This window comes from Balaenoptera musculus, chromosome 18 (genome assembly GCF_009873245.2).
Source record: "Balaenoptera musculus isolate JJ_BM4_2016_0621 chromosome 18, mBalMus1.pri.v3, whole genome shotgun sequence".
Lineage (NCBI taxonomy): Eukaryota > Metazoa > Chordata > Mammalia > Artiodactyla > Balaenopteridae > Balaenoptera > Balaenoptera musculus.
This window is the reverse complement of record NC_045802.1, coordinates 79008439-79026582: the sequence shown is the minus strand read 5'-3', so window position 1 is coordinate 79026582 and position 18144 is coordinate 79008439. Positions and strand designations below refer to the sequence as shown.

At 51.5% G+C, this 18144-nt stretch overlaps 1 protein-coding gene across 2 annotated transcripts in view; it reads right to left on the bottom strand.

Annotated features, from left to right (window-relative positions):
- The window catches only part of CUL4A (cullin 4A), a 44967-nt gene that overhangs the window by 23109 nt on the left and 3714 nt on the right, over window positions 1-18144 (bottom strand). The window contains exons 3-10 of one of the 2 annotated variants that reach the window (XM_036831716.1): window positions 11600-11703; window positions 9643-9712; window positions 8408-8481; window positions 6091-6253; window positions 5616-5705; window positions 4565-4647; window positions 2543-2610; window positions 224-342 (exon numbers count right to left, since the gene is read on the bottom strand). In XM_036831716.1, coding sequence (XP_036687611.1) covers window positions 224-342; window positions 2543-2610; window positions 4565-4647; window positions 5616-5705; window positions 6091-6253; window positions 8408-8481; window positions 9643-9712; window positions 11600-11703 — 771 coding nt within the window. Of the gene's footprint in view, window positions 1-223; window positions 343-2542; window positions 2611-4564; window positions 4648-5615; window positions 5706-6090; window positions 6254-8407; window positions 8482-9642; window positions 9713-11516; window positions 11568-11599; window positions 11704-18144 lie in introns of those variants that run through there. The other variant, XM_036831717.1, reaches the window with a different exon arrangement.

Below are 18144 nucleotides of genomic sequence, written 5' to 3'. Positions count from 1 at the left end.
AAAATGAAAAATGTGTCTTTTATTTCTACTTGGAAACCGAAGGAACTTTTTGGCCAACCCAATACTTACGCTGACAACAGACGGCCAAATGGCAGCTTTTAAAACGTGTTTACACCCGGACGGTATTCATCCCTGAAAATCCTGAGCACGAGTGACCTGGAGGGAGATGGGTGACGGCGGCCCCACGCCCGTCCCTCGCAGAGCCCGACCGACGGCCACGCACCTTGATGTACTCGCTCCAGTGCTGCAGCAGCGCCTGCTGGCCGCCCCGCACACGGCTGAACAGCTGGTACATCTGAGTGAGGTCGGGCACTCTGTTCTCATCCAACAGGTGGTCCAGCCCTGAGATCACACGGCAATGTTAGTTCGGCAGGGCGGGTGGGAAGGTGGCACTAGCAAAAGCTAGGCTGGGCCGGGGCTCGCGGCACACAGGGCCCCTGCGGACGCGGAAACCCAGGGGTCGGCTGGTTCCTACGCGGGCAAGGCCCCGTGACGCAGCCCACCAGGTGAGTCTTGTTCCCTGAGCACCACGCTGGGAGGTGTAGTTCCTACCCCTTCCCCGCTCGGAGGCCCCTTATTTGGCTAATGCAGCAAAGGTCCGAAGAACGCTCACACCAGCTCTCTGACCTGGGAGCTTTACGACCCCAAGTCACTTCTGATTTAGTCCATCAGCCAGAAAGTATACGTGCCTAAGATAAGCTATCAAATCGAATCTTGTAGTTGATTTACTTTATTCACCTGTACAATAAATTGTGGAAGGAAAGCATGTATTGTTTATCAGATACTTGGGAGGTGCTTGACAGCATTTTCTTAGGTCTTTACTATTTCAGGTTTTAACATTTTACAAAGATTTTCTAAAACCACCACAATCAGAAGAGCTTCATGAAGGATTTTCTAACCACCTGCTTTCTGATAACTGTGGGGAGGCAGTGAGGTTAGAGCGGAGAAGCTGTGAGCCAGTCACGTGACTGCAGCCTCAGCTTCTGCTGTAAATCAGGCACACTGTCCACACGTCAAAGACACACAAACGCGTCGGCTGTGCTGACGGACCCTGAGCAAGGCTCCAAATGTCTGTATTTCTCTCAATTACGATTTGATCTACTGATGCAGATAACTTATTCTACAACTGATCTACTGAAACGTTGAACGATGACTTAAAAATTCAAATATTATAGCTTTTAATTTTTCAAATGCCTTTAATAAAATTTAGACTATGCTCTTACATATATATAATTTACCATTTTCTTGAAACAATTTTGCTTATCAAAATACACACTGAAATGATTCATCCAAATTTCTACTGTCTACTTGAAGTTTCCTTTTCTTCTAAAAGTGACTCCTTTTTGGACCTCCCTGGTGGTCCAGTGGTTAAGACTCTGTGCTTCCACTGCAGGGGGTGAGGGTTCGATCCCTGGTCGGGGAACTAAGATCCCTCATGTTGTACGGCGTGGCCCCCCGCCCCCCCAAAAAAGTGACTCCTTTTTATTAATAAACACCTAGTATGAAATCGGAGGACACTTGTTTCAGGTGGACAGTAAATCGAGGCCCCATCCACGTGGAAACGTAGCCAGTGTGTGGGCTCCAGTGTGATGTGAGCAGGAGACACCAGATTCGCACCCTGGTCCTTGGCTTTCGGGCCATGATCTGAGGCACTAGTGTCTCGCTCGGTTTTCCTGTAAACTGGGGCTGTTCTAGGACCCGAAGGCATTACATGAAGTACAGCAGATGCTCACGAACACTAATTCTCTCCTTTCGGCTTCATTCTGGTTTCACTTGGAAGCCCCACGTTTAGTGTCTCATTAGAGATAATATTACCATCCGGCAAAGCAGACCCCAACCAGACGCATTTGGGAGCTATTGGGCCTTCCCAAAATTAGACTTTAAGGTTTCCAATAACTTGAAACAGATCCCGTGGCTCCAAAGTGACTTTGAAACGTAACAGTAAATGATATAAAAAGCAACACTAAGCACTGAAGTGTGCAAGAAGGTTAGACTGTGCTCATTACAGTGAGGGTGGGAGTGAAAACGTCACATCACCTCTAACAGCACGGCGCTAAAACCGCACCGTTGGCCATATGCCGCGCTGGCCTGGTCCGCCTCTGTCCTGGGACCATGGCTCCAGCAGCTCGTCTGCCGCGGAGCCGCACGCAGGGCAGGGATGCAGACCGCGGGCGCCCCCAGCCTGTCGGACCGCACGTGTCCACACCTGCGGGTCAGTGCCCAGGAGGGACGTCACCGTAAAGGATGGGGCCTGTGAGCACAGCCCAGGCCGTGTGCCGGCCAGAGGGCCTCTCGCAACCAACCTCTCAGCCCGGAGAGGATTTCACGTGATTTTAGCTTAAACCGTGGTTCTTACGCGCGCCTTTCACTATTGTGTGTAATCAATTTTCCCCTCAGGGGCTAGTGTCCATCATTTTTCCGATGATTTTAGTGTCTGTCTTCTTACAACAAATGTCCTCGCGTGCTTACAATGCTCCGCTAACTCTCTTACCAAATCAGGGACGAGCAATCAGTGCAGAGACACAGAGCTGGGAAAACCTACCTTTCTGCAGAATCGCTGTTAAATGTTCTCCTAACAGCTGCTTCTCCACACAGGCAATCAGTGGTTTCCTGGGAAGTAAACAGAGGCGTGTCAGGAAGGAAGTGCAGGGGAGAGCCTGTCGGCTGTGGAGGACGCGGACCCCCATCCACGCAGATGAGCCCAAGTCAGCACCCGCCCAGCCATCGCCGACGCTGACACAGACTCAGGTCACCGGGGCCCCGGGAGAGGGGGACAGCACCGAACGGGAGGCGCCCTCGCCCACCGCACCTGGGGACGAAGGCTGACCCGGGCGGGCTGCCCGCGACCCTGCCCCGCCCGGGTCCCACAGACGGCCTCCTGTACCCACAGCTGCCCCTCTGCCCTCACTTCTTCCTGCCCGTTTTCCCCCAGGATCACTCTTCAAAATCTGACTTCTCAGAGAGGCCGCGGGAATGTCACGCAGGACACACAGCTGCTACTCCTGATTCATCACCCCCTGCTCGCTCAGTTCTTCTTTTAGGAGATCAGAGCCCCCGCTTCACTCCCAGGCGTAGTGACCTTGGCCTTCATTTTGAGGAACTTTTCACCGCACCATTTCAGGTGAACCTCAGGGCGACCCCCGAGATAGGTGCGGCAGGCACTCGGGCTCCAGGCACGGAGGGCCCAGAGGTGTGGCCTGCACCGATGCCCACGGTGCCCGTCCCGAAGGTGGTGGTGCGCACGGGCGAGGCGGGGAGGGGCACCCGGAGCGCAGCCCTTAGGCTGCCGCGGCTCCCTTATCTGCCATCTCCCTCCTGTTTCTCTGAAAACCGTTTCTCACTCGGTGACCTTTGAACCGCCCGACACCACAGGAGCCACCTTGGGCAGCGCTCCTCGAAACCCTAACCCAGAGGGGGACCACCCTCTGCTCTGCTTAACTCTCAGACACTCCTAAGCGAGACTGGGGAGGGGGCAGTTATAACACAGCACCTACACGCCGGAGGGCGGGGAGGAGGGGCCGAGGGGCCCAGCGCCACCAGGCGCTGGACACAGTCTCCTCCACCTCCCCGCACCCTCCCACCCCCGTGGACCCCGCTTCGGCCCGACGGCACCGCCCTGCACCTGAGGTCCACACGGCATCTCCAGCTCCAGGTGTCTGAGAGCAGCCTCACCTCTGCCTCACGACCCTCTATTTTCCATGTTCTCAAGCTGTCACATCCTGTCCCTTTCTTTCATCCTGCCTGGCCCCTCCCCCCACCCCCGCGAGTCACCACGTTCTGCACATTGTAGCACTTTCCCTCTTAAGAACATCTCTCTTTTATGTCTCTCAGGTTTCTGCTCTAATCTTCCTCACTTGAACAAATATCATGTGCCTGACGCAGACACTCACAAAACCTGCCCTTGTACTTTTCCCTAGCTACTCACTGACCTCAGGTTTAGAGGAAAAAAAATTTGGATGAAAAGAGAAGGGACTTACTTCCCTGGCGGTCCAGTGGTTAAGAATCCGCCTTCCAACGCAGGGGACGTGGGTTCGATCCCTGGTCGGGGAACTAAGATCCCACGTGCCGCAGGGCAACTAAGCCCATGGGCTGCAACTACTGAGGCCATGCACCACAACTAGAGAGAAGCCCGCACGCTGCGACAAAAGATCCCGCATACCACAACTAAGACCCGACACAACCAAAAACAAATATAATAAGTAAATATTAAAAGAAAAAATAATGTGACTGAGTACTATAAGGAAAAATTACAGCTATATCACATGTCCAACAAAACTTTACAACCGAAATTGCCTATATTCAACGATACCTCGTTAACATAAACTTCTATAAATTTATTATACGTTTACAACATAAATTATAAATTGTCTATAGAAAATACCCAGTATCTCAGCCTGAATCATGACTCACCACAGGCCACGAGTCAGCGTGACTTACAAGTGCTGAGTGATCACAGACAACAAGCAAACTGTCCCTGGAGCAGAACACGTTCGGGTTCAGAGAGCAGCGAGTGAGGCTACGAGAGGCTGCGGGTCACGGAGCTGAGCGCGGGAGTGGTACTCACTGTGTGCTGTGGTCTAGATACGTGATCACGCGGTCACCCTCCTCCCCCAGGCGCTTACTCACATGGTTCAGGTACTCTGGAACCTTCCAAACACAACATTTAAACACATCAGCAACAAAAACCTTCTTGTTACCCAAGAAGCTGAAATACTGTTTTCCTTATTTAAGAAAAAAAAGCAAAATGTACATTCAGGCCAAAATGTTAACAGACTACCAGGAGTGGGCGTGGTGAGGAGGGGGAGGGGGATACATGGCAGGAGGTTTCCTTCAACCCAATCCTGGAGACTGAAGGTAACGTCTGGAATGGGGGCAGGCAGCACAGCACGGTCCCGCCCTGCTCCCAGGGAGGGTCCTCCCGTCACTGAGGCCCGGGGACAGGTCACGGCACCCCCCCGACCCACGCTTGGCGGGGTTGGCAAACGCCAATCAACAGACTGTTCCTCTGAGGCCCCAAAGAGAGTGGCTGCAGGAGATCTCAAAACACACTCTGAGTTTCCAGGGGTGAAGGGTCACCTGCCTGCACAGCAAAGGCCCCATGACAGGGGTCGCTGAGGCTCTGACCCCCCATCCTGTGACGGTCCCGAGGGGCTTCCTGCTGGGCTGGGCTCTGATACCCGAGAAACCGGCTATCAAGTTTTTGGGTTCTTATTACTACTAAACTCGTTTTTTTCCCGTGGCTTTTTGGGTAATCTTTTCAATGCCTCACAGAGATGAAAATTTTTAACACGTCAGGTTTCTCTTTCATATTTAAGAATTATCTTTTAAACTCTTGTTTCAGCTTGAGTTCCTTTATGTATTTTAGAAGCTGTTTCACTAGCTTTTTTATTGGGGGCGGGGGGCAATAGAAGGGTTTCTAAATTAGAAGAAAAAAATTAAGCCCTTAATGAAGTCACAAAGAAGCTCATCACTAGGAATTTAAACTAGATTGTAGCTTTCGGAAGATTTTCAGTGAGATGTTTGCCAGCATGAAGAGACAAACATTTAGAAATCACACTTAGATGCACATCTATGAAGATGAAATAAGGCAATTCAGAAACATTTCGTTGTCTCACCTCTCTTTCTTGCATTAACCTTTGGCCTTCTGCAGCATATAAACAATTAGTTTCTTCCAAAAATTTCAGTTCAAATGAATCTTTATACACCTAAAAAATGAGCAGGGTTAACGACCAATTACAGCGAAGAAACCTAGCTCTCAGCTTGAAGTGCTGGTGCAGCCCCATGTCGAGTGCGCATGGCTGCCGTGCCCTGTGCCCGCGACAAGCTGCCCGGGCCCGCCCAGCCCCCCTGCTCTGCCCAGGGTGCTCCCAGGCCCCAGCCGCCTCCCAGGGCACTGCGTCTGTGTGGCAAAAGCTGCCCCTTCCCCGGCTCCGGGTGAGTGCCAGCCGAGCCATTCCCCTCCCATACTGCCTACCAATACTCTAACGGCGTCAGCTCCGACACCGACATCCTTGACACCTCGTCAGCCGGGTGCAAGCAGTTGGGCGGGGCCCGGCGCTTGCCCCGTGAGCTGTGAGGGCGCGTGCCCACCTGGAGGTCGGACAGCATGCCCAGCAGGCTCCGCAGCAGGCTCCGGTCCACGGCCTCCCCGCCGCGCTCCCGCGTGATCAGCAGCAGGATGCCGTCCGTGGTTTTCGTCTGAACCATTTTATCACTAACAATATGGTTTCTGAATAGTTCTAATCCCATATCCCTGGACAAACAGAGAAGACAAGACTTCCAGTTTCACTTCTTAGAAGTTCTGGGTGAAGCTCCAGCTACACTACGAATATCACCCCCAAGCTACTGACTTGCTAACTCTCTGGTCCAGGTGTCAAGAACTCCTTTTTTTGAAAAATGTTCATTCTTGACAGTCTGGTGTGCCTTGTATTTCTTTCCTCATCAATGCTGCCTCTTTCCTGCATGGGTCAGCGGGTTCCCGCCGTCCTGCCCGGGAGCCCTGGGACCCTCCGCCTGCCCTGCCGCCATCCTCCAGCTGCTCCTCCTGTGTGGCCCTGGCCACAGGACGACAGAACTGAGGGTGCAAACCAGAGTCCATCGCACTCCCTCAGCCCGCTCCCTCCGGATTCAGTGTGCTGTGCCCTCTCGCCACCTCTAAGCCCTGTTCTGTAAAGTCGCTTCCTTTCCTAGCTTCCTGGCCGTCCGTTCACTCTGACCCAAGGCAGTGCGATTTCTCCTTCTACCACCGGGAAACCGCTTGTCTTTGTTTCCTGTAACCCACGCATGGGGCAGCTGGGGCCCTCTCTCCTCTCCAGAATTCCACGTCCCCTCTGCTCCTCTCTCCTCTCAGCCCCGACTCCTGCACGTCTCCTACTAGACACCCACGAACGTCTGCAGGACAGATCATCGTTACTCAGAGAAGCAACCAGTTTGGAAAAGCTGCTGACGACAGGAAGTCACAGAGCTCCTCCTCCGTGCGGGGCTCTGTCCTAAGGGCTTCACCACCTCCTGATGGACTTCATCCTTAGCGTGGCTCCGTGAGGGATGACCGTCCTCCAGATGGAGAAACTGAGGCAGAGAGATTACAAGGAGCTTGCTGTGCCCAGCTCGCCAGGCTCCATAGTCTAAACGTAGTTTATGACGTAACCCTGCTGTCTAACCTGGAGGCACTGCCCAGAGCGTGAACCCGACCAGCCCCCGTCCACTGCAGCAGGCAGGGAAGCAAGTGTGCTCGTGCAGGACAGCAGGGATCGCTGTGAGGCTGCGTGAGAAACTCGGGTGTGCAGTGGAGGCCCGGCCTGAGCTTTGCAGAGTCCGTGGGAGCGGCCCACTAGCTGAGACGGGAGGAGGTGGGGAGGGAAGCCTGCTGCGCCCAGGCGCGCCGAGGGAGGAGGAAGCCGCGGGCACATCCTGGCGGCTTTGCTGGAGCCTGAGCTGAGAGTGTGGCTTCAGAAGAAGGTCCTGCGGCGGCAGCCGCGCTGCCTCAGTTTCTCCATCTGGAGGACGGTCATCCCTCACGGAGCTGCGCTAAGGATGAAGTCCATCAGGAGGTGGTGAAGCCCTTAGGACAGAGCCCCGCACAGAGGAGGAGCTCTGTGACTTCCTGTCGTCAGCAGCTTTTCCAAACTGATTGCTTCTCTGAGTAACGAAGATCTGTCCTGCAGACGTTCGTGGGTGTCTAGTAGGAGACGTGCAGGAGTCGGGGCTGAGAGGAGAGAGGAGCAGAGGGGACGTGGAATTCCGGAGAGGAGAGAGGGCCCCAGCCGCCCCATGCGTGGGTTACAGGAAACAAAGACAAGCGGTTTCCCGGTGGTAGAAGGAGAAATCGCACTGCCTTGGGTCAGAGTGAACGGACGGCCAGGAAGATAGAAAAGGAAGCGACTTTACAGAACGGCACTTAGAGGTGGCGAGAGGGCACAACGTGCTAACTCGGGAGGGAACGTCCATGTGGGCACAGGCCAGGGGACCGAGGGCGAGACCACAGACAGGCCCCGTCACCAAGGCTGAGCTGCTCGGGACGACGCTGGAAGTCGGGGACCAGGGACCCAGGGCAACGTGGGCACGGGGTTCCCGACTCAACACTGCCCCGAGCAGATGGACGCCAACGCCCTGTGCCCGCCGGTCAGCAGAGCACCGGGAGGCGCCATCAGAGGGTGATCGGCTCCCCAGCCTTTCCCAGAGCAGAGGTGGAAGAGGTGACAGAAACGGGCTTCACAAGGCACTTCCAGGCCCGCAGGAGAACGTGCTGGACTGGCGGCTGCCCCTCACGGTGACAGACGCTTCCGGGCCGAGAGCCACCGAGGGGCAGGCCTGTGTGCCAGCGACCCTGGCACGTGTCACCAAGTCAACCATCGGAGACACAGGTCAGCCGCAGCCTCCACCACAGACCAGGGCCGGGGACACTCACCAGATAGAAGGAAGCATGGAATTCTGAAGCACGTAAGTACGATCCAGAAACAGGAAGATACTTCTGATCATGATCTGGAGGGCAAGAGGAGGACTTGACTTACTTACGTACCTTACCAACAAAACATTCAACCCTAGCTGTCTCACATCTAACATGATTCTCAATGAAAAGATGTTTTTATCTTCAAGACCCTCATGATTGATTTTCCCCTGAATTTACACGTTCCCCTTGGTGTTTGCTTTTCATCTCTTTTATCCAGAAAATCTGACTGTAGGGATTGTACAGCACTTCGCCTTGAAGATGCCTTTGAAATTCAGTCACTTCCTGACTGACGTGGGGAATCTCCTTAGGCTGGGAGATGCTCTAAGCTGAATTTTTCCAGCATTCCGGCTCATCACTTCGGCATGAGGCTCTCAGCCACGTGTGTGTACTCGACTTTACTTTGCAGGCTCACGTGGTGGGCGGTGGCCCCAGGGCTCTCTCTCAGCGAGCGCCCCAGACTGTGTCGTGGAGGTTTGCTTACACACCTAGAGAGAACCTTCCCGGCACATTCACCTGTTTCTACCTTCCCCCGGTGCCTGGCCCAAGAGAGACTCATTCGTTGTCGCCTACTCACCTCAGTCAGGAAACAAAAGAATTCAACCTAGTTAGGAAAGCTATTGATACTATCTTTTCTCTCACTTACATAATTTTCAGTCAGGTCACCCTGAAAACTCATATACATAAAATCAAATTAGAATCAACAGATCTACTAAGTCTAAGCCTGTTCGTCTAGTTACAGTAAACTCATGGAATTCAGGCTTGATTCTCAGGCATAAACTGAGATCAAGGAAAACTTCAGAGACCCACGGGGAATCACAGGCACCATGAGTTACCTGTGCGGTCGGCCTGAAGGCCAAGCTCGCAGCCAGCCCCACCCCAGAAGAGCAGACCGTCCCCACTCTTCTCCACCCACTGTCCAGCTCTGTCGGAGCTGGATGGCAGCACCTGACCTGAACAGAACTCCCCATCCCAGCTCCCAACCGGGCCCCGCCTTCCTTGGGGGTTGAGGGAAGATGGATGGAGCCACGCTTTTGTTAAAAAAGAAAAACAAACAACACAGCTGGATGCAAAGGGGGCACATACTCCCAGCTACTCAGATCTGCCTTCCGCCCAGCTGAGCCAGAGGCTGGAGGAAAAGCCCCACGAGGGCGTGTGTACTGAGACCCCCTCAGGGAGCGTGTCAGCAGGCTTACCATTTGTCTGCAGTGATCCTGCCAGCATGTGTTAATCTTCTTTAAAAACAAAACACTATCTAGTGAGTCTGTGCAGACCTGCTAAGGAAAACGTCAGAAACACCGGCCAATTTACTTATTGCAATTTTAACCCCTTACTTTCTGCTCTCTTCGCCTCCGAATAGTACATGTTATTTAGTAATCAGGATACTGAAAGGGCAGAAGCTCAGAAACCACACACGTGGTTTCCAGCCGCCGTGTCTCCCTGCCTACCTGTGATGAACCTGCCTGCACTCACCGTCCTCCATCTCTTCCTGCCCCTCCCCGTTTCCCTTTCACCCCACTGCCCCTTGCGGCTTCGTGGGCTGGGGGGTGGACCAAAGGCCCCGCCCAGAGGGCAGCTCTGGAGATGCTGTCCCCGAGGCGAGGAAGCCAGTCACTGTGAACAGCACCGGGGGACGGGCAGACGGAGGACAAGGGCTGAGCGTCAACTGTCACTTCCGGTCTCACAGAGACGGACGTCACGCCTCATCCGTGCACCACGTGCACGACCTGACTCTCAGGACGCTGTTTACAGCAAAAGACACCCGGTGCGGGCTCCCAGGGCAAACCTCGCCAAGCACCCGGGCACTGCGTGCACGGGTTCATCGAAGCCCCACGGTCACGACGTCTACACCGCCTACGGCCCACACAGCACCCTCACACCCAGCCACACGGCGCACCGTCACACCCTTTGCACGGGCGCGCAGGCAGCTGGCGGAGGCAAGGACCCGGCCTCCCGGGCCTCAGTCCTGCTCCAGCCTGTCTCAGCTCCGCGGCACCGGACGCGGTACCGGACACAGGCGCACCCCTCAGCGCCGCCCCTCGGCCGAGGTGCAGCAGGCACAGGGCTCGGCGCGGCTGCGAGGTGACGTGCGACATTCTGAGCATGGAGAGAGGAGGCAACACAGAGCAGCCCGTTTCTGGCGTGTGAAATCGGAAGGCGCTGGGGTCCTCAGCGGCAGGAGGCTCGGCGGGGGTGGGGGCCGCTGGGAGGGGCAGGGGCTGGGGGCGCACTGACCACAGCCACAGGGGTCCCAGCCAAGCGCCTCACTCACTTTCTCGAGGGTCCACTCCTAACTTAAAAACAGAGCGAGTCACAGCACAGACCGAATAGCTGAACGGTTAACAAGTAATTCTGGAAGAACTATTACAACTGCTCACAATTATAACGGCTCACAGTATCAGACCTTCCACGAACAGTCTGAAAAGGCCTGCGTCGTAAGCACACGTAGGCAGGTGCCACCTCGGCAGCGGCCCGGCAGCTCCGGTGCCCAGTGCCGAGCCGAGGCGCTCACCACGTGGCGGCACCCTGACCGGTCTCCGTGGCCAGCGGGGGCCCGAAGGCAAGGCTGCACAGGGTCAAGCCCACGCCAGCCAACCTGAGGTGCTGGGAGGCCCGGGGGCTGCGGCCAGGTGGGGCCCCACCCGGGGCAAGGCTTCGTCGGGACCAAATATCCGGCGTGATCTGGGCCGGCGAGGCCCGGAGCCGAGAGCCACCGAGCCCACCGCGAGCCGACCTGCCGAGCGGGAGCCAAGGGGCCGGGGTTGGTTCACGCGGCCAACTTTGTGGGAATTGGTTATAATCACAGAAAACTAACACAGACTTTTAAAAAACAAGAACAAAGAAGAGCAGCACTCAAACCTTAAGATGTTTTTCAGAACTCTTCCTAAATACTCCAAAACAGACTAGATAAATGGACACTCTGACTTTAATCAGATCAGCCAAGTAATTTAAACAGTAAAAACTCCACCTAAAAAAATCTGTTACGTTGGGTTGTATGATACAAATGTAAGGTTTTGTTTCTATAAATAAAAGAGAATTTTAAAAGCTTTTGCTTTAATATTAAGGATACTCATTAGTTCTTTATCCTATTAATGTTCAGTTTCAAAATACTTAGGTAATAAATAGGAACTTCACAAGCCAAAAAAAGGATATTCTCTAAACTGAAGGATTTGTGCTTGGACGTGGCCTTCACAGACCTGGCGCAGCTGCTGGTAGAGCACTGGGGAAACTTTGTGAGAACAAAGATTTTCAACAGCCTGAAAACAAAAGAGATAAATGAGTTATTCACTGTGAACGACAAATTTGTTCTTTAAAAGCAACCCATCTGTACAAACAGCTCTAATCGTGACAAAGCCACGCCCACCACTTACGTAATCCACAAATAAGTTATCATGGTCAAGGGCAATTATCGCTGGAACGCCAGAATCCAGTAAAAGTTTGGCAAAAATGGTCCGTAACAACAGTGAACCTGGAGTGCAGATGGGACGGCGCCGCGCTGACAGCCCCAGGACACCCAGGCCCCAGGTGGGCCCGCCCCAGTCTGGGCTTCTCATGATACTCGGAAGCTTCCCTCTTCAACAGCCTCTCAAGCTGGCTGCACACCGTCCCCCGAGGACTCAAAAGCAGCTTGAGCCCCCCCGGCCTGTGTCTGGATGACTCCTTGGTCTGAGGTGGAGCCACAGGAAGGTGTGTGAGTTGACCCTGACGATCGCCAATGTGAAACCAGAGCCGGAAATCCCTGCTCCAAACCCTGGTGACCACCCTCCAGTGGGGGGAGAACGACACGAATTCCAGTTCCTTTCACGCTCATGAGTTTGATGATTCTGTCCCAAATAAGCTGAAGGAACACGGGCCAAGTCTGCCTCAAATTAATGAAGAAACAAGGTTTTGAGGCAGAAATATTTTTCATTAGCTGTTTTGATCCACATCAAAGGAATAATGCTTGTATGTTCTTACCAGTTCCAATAAAATTTTCTTTCAAATCTCATGTACAAAATCAGCATCTGATTCAATCCAAATACGAAATATTGTAAACAGAAATGTAGTTTTTCTACTGCCTATTTTTGACCTATTTTAAAATATATGGGGGATATACAGAATGGAGACACTTCGGAATCTTAACTCAAATACTATATTCCCGAGGGGAAAAAAGGGCAACTTAAGTTTTTGTAGATATTAAGAAAATAATTATGTAAAGAAATATATAATACATAAAACACATGCATATTTATAAAAGGTCAAAGAGAACATGGACTAACAACAATAATTAAGAGACTAAAAATACCTTTCCCTTACATTCTGCCTTACTTAGAACAAGGGATCCCCATCCACATTTTGTTTTGACATCCTTCAATGCCTTTCCCAAAAGCTTCATGTTTTTATAATTCAGTCCAAGATCCACTGTCTCTTTCTTAAAAAAAAACCAAGATAACCTCCTAACAAAGGCCTCTGCAGCAGTAGTTAATCATTACAAACAATTATTACCAAGTAAATTTTTAATATAATATATGAAGAAAACATTTTTCTTTGGTAAAAATCAAGATAAGCTTAGTGGTACGTGTCCTTCATAAAAGGACATCTTAGAACCATTTTCTGAATGCTCCGATTCCTGAACCAGGTGTCAATGTCCTCAAAACAATCTTTTCCCAGTTGTGACTTTTTTGGTTGAATGCTAGAGCCAACTCTCCCTCGTATATATATGTCCTGTTGAGCACATGCTTACTATTTACGTGAAGCCCACTGAGATTTCTTTTTTGAGACTCTGGAGGCCTCTTAAAACCACCAGCCAAGCCCTGGGGCGCCCAGGCGTGCTGGGGGCGCCGGCACCTCTCGGGTCTTTGCTGAGTCACTGCTGGCGTCTTCATGTTACAGGCACCTTGTCACCGGCTCGCTCCCCGCGGGGGGGCAGGGACGCCGCAGGCTCTTTGGGGCTGCAGGAGCGGCCCAACACAGGAGGCCCTCCCCAGAACACGTTCAGGAGACTCAGTCACACTTGGACGCTTAGAAATGCCTCCTCGTGGTGTACGAAGCACCTCACGTGACCGGAACCGGTACTGGCACCGAGCACACCTCTGGATCCAGGCATTGGAGGAGGGGAGCGGCAGGACCTGGGCCCTCCGAGCACTGGGACACAGAGGTTTTCCTCACACCAGCGCAGCCGAGTGGAAACACCTGCTCGCCCCAGCCTCCCAGCCCTGCCACCACGCCCGCTCTGCACACGCTTATCTGTCTCAGGACAGACCAGTGTCCCAGCGAAACACCCATGCCTGCGAGGGCGCGCCCCTCCGTGGGGATCCCCGCCAGGGCCTTGAGGGAGCAAAACAGCCACGCGGCACCGGCAACGACACGCTTCGGGCGCCAGTAGCTACGGCGACAGCTGCCGTCAGGGCGGAGCGGGACGTTTCAGAGTGAGAAACCGTAAGGGAAAGAGCAGGCAAGTACTCTGAGTTACTTAGGTAAATGAAGGGGAAAAAGGAAAAACAAAGCCCCGCCCCCACGCCCGGGGAAACCACGCCCCCGTGGACTATCCCGAGGACCGACGAGCGGCTTCCTGCAGCAGCCGGGCCCCGGGTTACCCTACTTGGTGGCAGGCCCGTCTAAACGCGACAAGCACACCACACAGGAGAAGCCGCCACCAGGACTGCGGTTCCCACCCACAAGAAACGAGCAAAGGGCAACGTAAAAAGGAGACAAGGACTTGGGCCTGAGTGTGGGACGAAGAATGAGGGGGGGGGGCGGTGTCCCAGGAAGACGTCCACCCTCCCGGCCCCCGTTGCGAATGCCGGACGTGATGCCCTCGCACAAATGACTGATTTCGCTGAGTGACCAAAGCCGCTGAATTAACAAAATCCTTCCTATTAGGCCTAAGATATTTGAACCTGAATATTCTCTGTTTTTGAATAACTTATGCATTGAATTCACTCTTGATTAATTTACATTCTCAAATTGGTCCATCAAATAAAGTGTCTACTTGTTTCCCATTTTCTGGGCTTCCTCACCCGCTTGCATCACTTTCACCCACCCTATTAATCCGTCAGGACCTGACTCCACTCCATTCTCCTTCACCGAGCTCTCACCAGGCACAGGGTTTCCTGGAGACATTTACCCCGTGACTCAAGATCAGCAGCACAGCTTTTCTCAAGCGCAAGTTCTCTGTGACAGGTTTGATGCTGTGCATCAAAACTAGTCTGAAATCCATAGAAATCAGACTTGTGGTTGCCGAGGGGGAGGGGGGAGGGAGAGGGATGCACTGGGAGTTTGGGGTTGGTAGATGCAAACTACCACATTTACAATGGATAAACAACAAGGTCCTACTGTATAACACAGGGAACTATATCCCATCTCTTGGGACAAATGGTAATGGAAAAGCGTATTTAAAAAAGAATATCTCTGTGTATAACTGAGTCACTGCTGTACAGCAGAGATTGCCACAACATTGTAAATCAACTGTTCTTCAATAATTAAAAAAAGCCAAAAACAAAACAAACAAAAAACTAGTCTGAAATCAACAACATAGCCTTCCCCGAAACCATTCTTGAAAATGTAGTCTTCTGTCTTCTGTTGCCTCATTGAGATGACAAGTAGGACTAAAACATATAGACCTAAGACACACAAGATATACTTTCTTCAGCAAGCTGAGATTTCAGATCTAAATTCAGAAAAGATCTATGCACTCAAAATCTCCTCCTCCTTGCGTTACAATAAGAGAATGACTCTCAGCTGGATGTGTATCTACTAAGACTTTTTCATGTAATCTGAATATCCCTTTCTAGCTAACAAAAACAAAGTAACTAAGAAACTGCAGGTAGGCTGTGCAGACAGGCTGGAGTTGACCTTTCCCTCCACCGCGGCCTCCTCAGACCTGGCACGGGGAGATGCCAGACCCCACTTTTGGGAAACTGATCAACATCAAAACAAGAAGTTCTCCCTCAAATAATCCTGAAAACCTCCTCAAAAACAAACAAACAAAAAACCTTTCCAGCTTTGGTGAGAACTGTTCCTTGCACATAAGATTCTTTGGCAAATTATATACCACACCACCTCAGCAGAAACTCAGGCTTTATTCTGAAACACCAGGTCCAGTGCACTGTCCACTCTACTGGAGACCAGGATAGTCTCACTGTGACATCACTTACTATCTCCACCCCATTCGCTCCACAAGATGTGAGCGGCTCACTCTGCAGAGATGTACTTAGACTTGCTAGAACTTCTGAGTGACCAGGCGCCTGCCCGCGCACCTGCGTCCAAAAGCCCATCCACTGCCCCCCACACGGGCCCTCCTGAGACGTCCCCTGGAATGAGTGCCACTTTGGGGGTAAGCAGCCCTAGCCCTCAGGGTCTCACATACACCCACACGGACACCCACGATACCCAGGGCATCTGGAAACACTGTTTACAATAATATCTATGGTGACTATTATGAAACACATCCTGGGTAAAAGGTCCAGCAAAGTCATTCTGCTAAGAAAACTGATGGGCAATTGATACCAGACAGTCAAATCTCCAGGGAAAGAGCAATAATGAACCCTAGCTGGAAGACATAATATTTCATTAAATCAAAAGCCTCTGAGTCTGGGCACTCGGTGGGACTCTTGCTCCTGGTCCAGACGAAGTAAAGGAAGCGGACTCAGCCTTCGCTGAAATAATACACGAAGCAGCAGTTTCCGAAGCGCTGCACGTTGGGCTCTGAGAGGCCGTGGCCTTGGCAGACAGGAGAGAGACAAGCACCAACCACTCTGGCCTCTGGCATCCAGCGTCCAGGCCACAGAGCAGTCGCCCCGGGCCGAGGCCTGAGTCTGCAGGGCGAAGGCCCCGAGGGGAGGTGACCTCAGGTCCAATTCCAGTGCTCAGCAGAGGGTTGTCCAGCACGTGTGTGGGAGGAGACCGCCGAGGTGAGGGGAAGAACCCCCGAGAGTTTAGAGACCTTGGGCTCTGGTGCTCACACACTTCCCACCAGCCAGGCGGGAACACAGCAGGACGCCGGGCAGAGGATTCAGGAAGGTTTGTCTCAGCAGCAGGGCAATTAGCCCTGGACGAAACACTGCTCTAGTCCTGCCTAGCAACGCTGAAAGGCAACAGTCTGAAAGGTCAAACTGATTCTAAATAATTTAACCAAGTCTGGAACAAAGCTCAAGAATATTCAGAGAAATACAAAAGCATCTACCACACAAGTCAAAATTCACAATGTCTGGCATCCAATCAAAGCTATCAAACATGCAAAGAAGTAGGAAAACAACCTTTACTGGGGAGAAAAATCAGTCAGTCAAAGCAACCTGGAATTGACAGAATCAGCAGACAAGGACATAAAAGAGCTATAACTGTGTTCCACACGTTAGAGAAAGTTAAGCAAAGAGAAGATACAAAAAAAGATTCAAATTGAACACCTAGAGAGGAAAACAATGCAGAGGTGAAAATTATACCAGATGGTATTAGTGGCAGATTAGACATTGCAGAAGATGAGTGAACTTAAAGAAATGGATAAACTGAATAGTTCTATATCTACTAATGACATTTGTAGTTGAAAATCTTTCCACAAAGAAAGCCAAGATGGCTTCACCGGGGAATTCTCTCAAACATTTAAGAAAAAAATAATACCAATTCTGGACTTCCCTGGTGGTGCAGTGGTTAAGAATCCACCTGCCAATGCAGGGAACACGGGTTCAAGCCCTGGTCCGGGAAGATCCCACGTGCCGCACAGCAACTAAGCCCATGCACCACAACTACTGAGCCTGCGCTCTGGAGCCCATGAGCCACGCCCGCGTGCCACAACTACTGAGCCTGTGCTCTAGAGCCTGCGAGCCACAACTACTGAGCCCAAGTGTCACAACTACTGAAGCCCATGCGCCTACAGCCTGTGCTCCACAACAAGAGAAGCCATCGCAATGAGAAGCCCACACACCGCAACGAAGACCCAACACAGCCAAAAATAGATAAATACATTTATTTAAAAAAAACCAAAAAAGAAATAATACCAATTCCATATAAAGTCTTCTAGACAATGAAAAGAAGAGAACATTTCCAACTCACTTTATGAGGCCAGCATTACTCTGATACTAAAACTAGACACAGACATTACACGAGAATAATACAATATCCTTTGTGATCACAGATGCAAAAATTAACAAAATGTCAGCAAACTGAGTCCAACAGTACATAAAAAAGATAATACATCATGACCAAGTAGGATTTATACCAGAATGAAAGACTGGTTTAACATTTGAAAAATCAATCCATGTAATTAATGAACTAAAAAACAAAAATCACATGACCATCTCAACAGTCACAGAAGAATTTGTCAAAATCCAACATGTATTTCTGATAAAAACTCTCAACAACCTAGGAACAGAAAGGAACTTCCTCAACCTGATAATGGGTATTTTTGAAAAACCCACAGCTAGCATCGTATGGTGTTCAATGATGAAAGGCTGAAAGCTTTCTCCCCTAAGACCAGGAACAAAACAAGGATGTCTGCTTTTTCCGTTTCTATTAACCATCGTACTAATCACCAGAGGTTCTATACAGTGCAATGAGGCAAGAAAGGAAATAAAAGGCATGCAGATTAGAAAGGGAGAAGTAAAGTTATCTCTGTGTATAGGCGACATGATTGTCTACACAGAAAATCCAATGGGATCTACAAAAAAGCTACTAGAGATAAGAGCGGTTAGCAAGACAGCAATATACAAGATCAATATATAAAC